General features: G+C 31.6%; 1 protein-coding gene across 1 annotated transcript; it reads right to left on the reverse strand.

The window, feature by feature from the left end:
• Positions 1 to 272: 272 nt before the first annotated feature.
• Positions 273 to 516, reverse strand: PCOAH_00020570 (Pvstp1; the record flags this gene model as incomplete). The annotated part of the gene is given in 2 exon segments (XM_020058866.1): positions 273 to 450; positions 467 to 516. The coding sequence occupies 2 exon segments, from the start codon at positions 514 to 516 to the stop codon at positions 273 to 275; spliced, it is 228 nt and encodes a 75-aa protein (XP_019914548.1).
• Positions 517 to 771: the final 255 nt, after the last annotated feature.

Here is a 771-nt window from a genome sequence, read left to right on the forward strand (position 1 = left end):
AAAAAAAAGAGATTAGAAAACTTTTTTCTTTTTCTTTTTGGAGAATTTTTTCCTTTTAAAATGTAAGAATGGAAGAAAAAAAGAGAGTAGAATGGAAAAAAAGAAAGGAGAAGCATACAGTAATTTACAAAATGATTAAAACATTGTAAGGAGGAAAGGAAGAAAAAATAGAAAGTAGGAAGTAGTACAAATATTATAACAAAATTGTACATATCGCTTAATACAAAAAAGGTGAAATACTGTTATATTATATTTTATATCTACTTATATGATCATAGGCTTGAAACATTTTGTAATAAATGATCCAAATAAATTTCCTTATCCACGATGTTTTCTTCCATTTCGACTTGTTCGACGACCAACGCAAGGATTAACATCCACAACTTCCGTGTTAGACGATTTCTCCTATGGGACTGCTCACATAGTTTGTTGCTTAGGTGTTCCTTCCACCTTCCGTCAATGGAACATTATCAGCAGCATTTTACATTTCCAGCTTATTCTGTTCCTTTTCTCCATTATTTTTTATTCCCTTTCCTTTCCTTTCCTTTCCTTTCCTTTTCTTTCTTTCTTTCTTTCTTTCTTTTTTTTCCCCTTCTTCTTTTAGAATGAGAGGAACTTATCTAATATATGGAACTGAATATTCGGATGGATCCTCCTCCGATAAGTCAGGTTCTGAATTCGAATACTCTGTTGTTGAGCCATACGTCGAATCTTCATTTTCCACATTTAGCCTGCGTACTAATGATCTTTTTTTTCTTCTACTTTTATTGT

Source organism: Plasmodium coatneyi, chromosome 8 (genome assembly GCF_001680005.1).
Source record: "Plasmodium coatneyi strain Hackeri chromosome 8, complete sequence".
Lineage (NCBI taxonomy): Eukaryota > Apicomplexa > Aconoidasida > Haemosporida > Plasmodiidae > Plasmodium > Plasmodium coatneyi.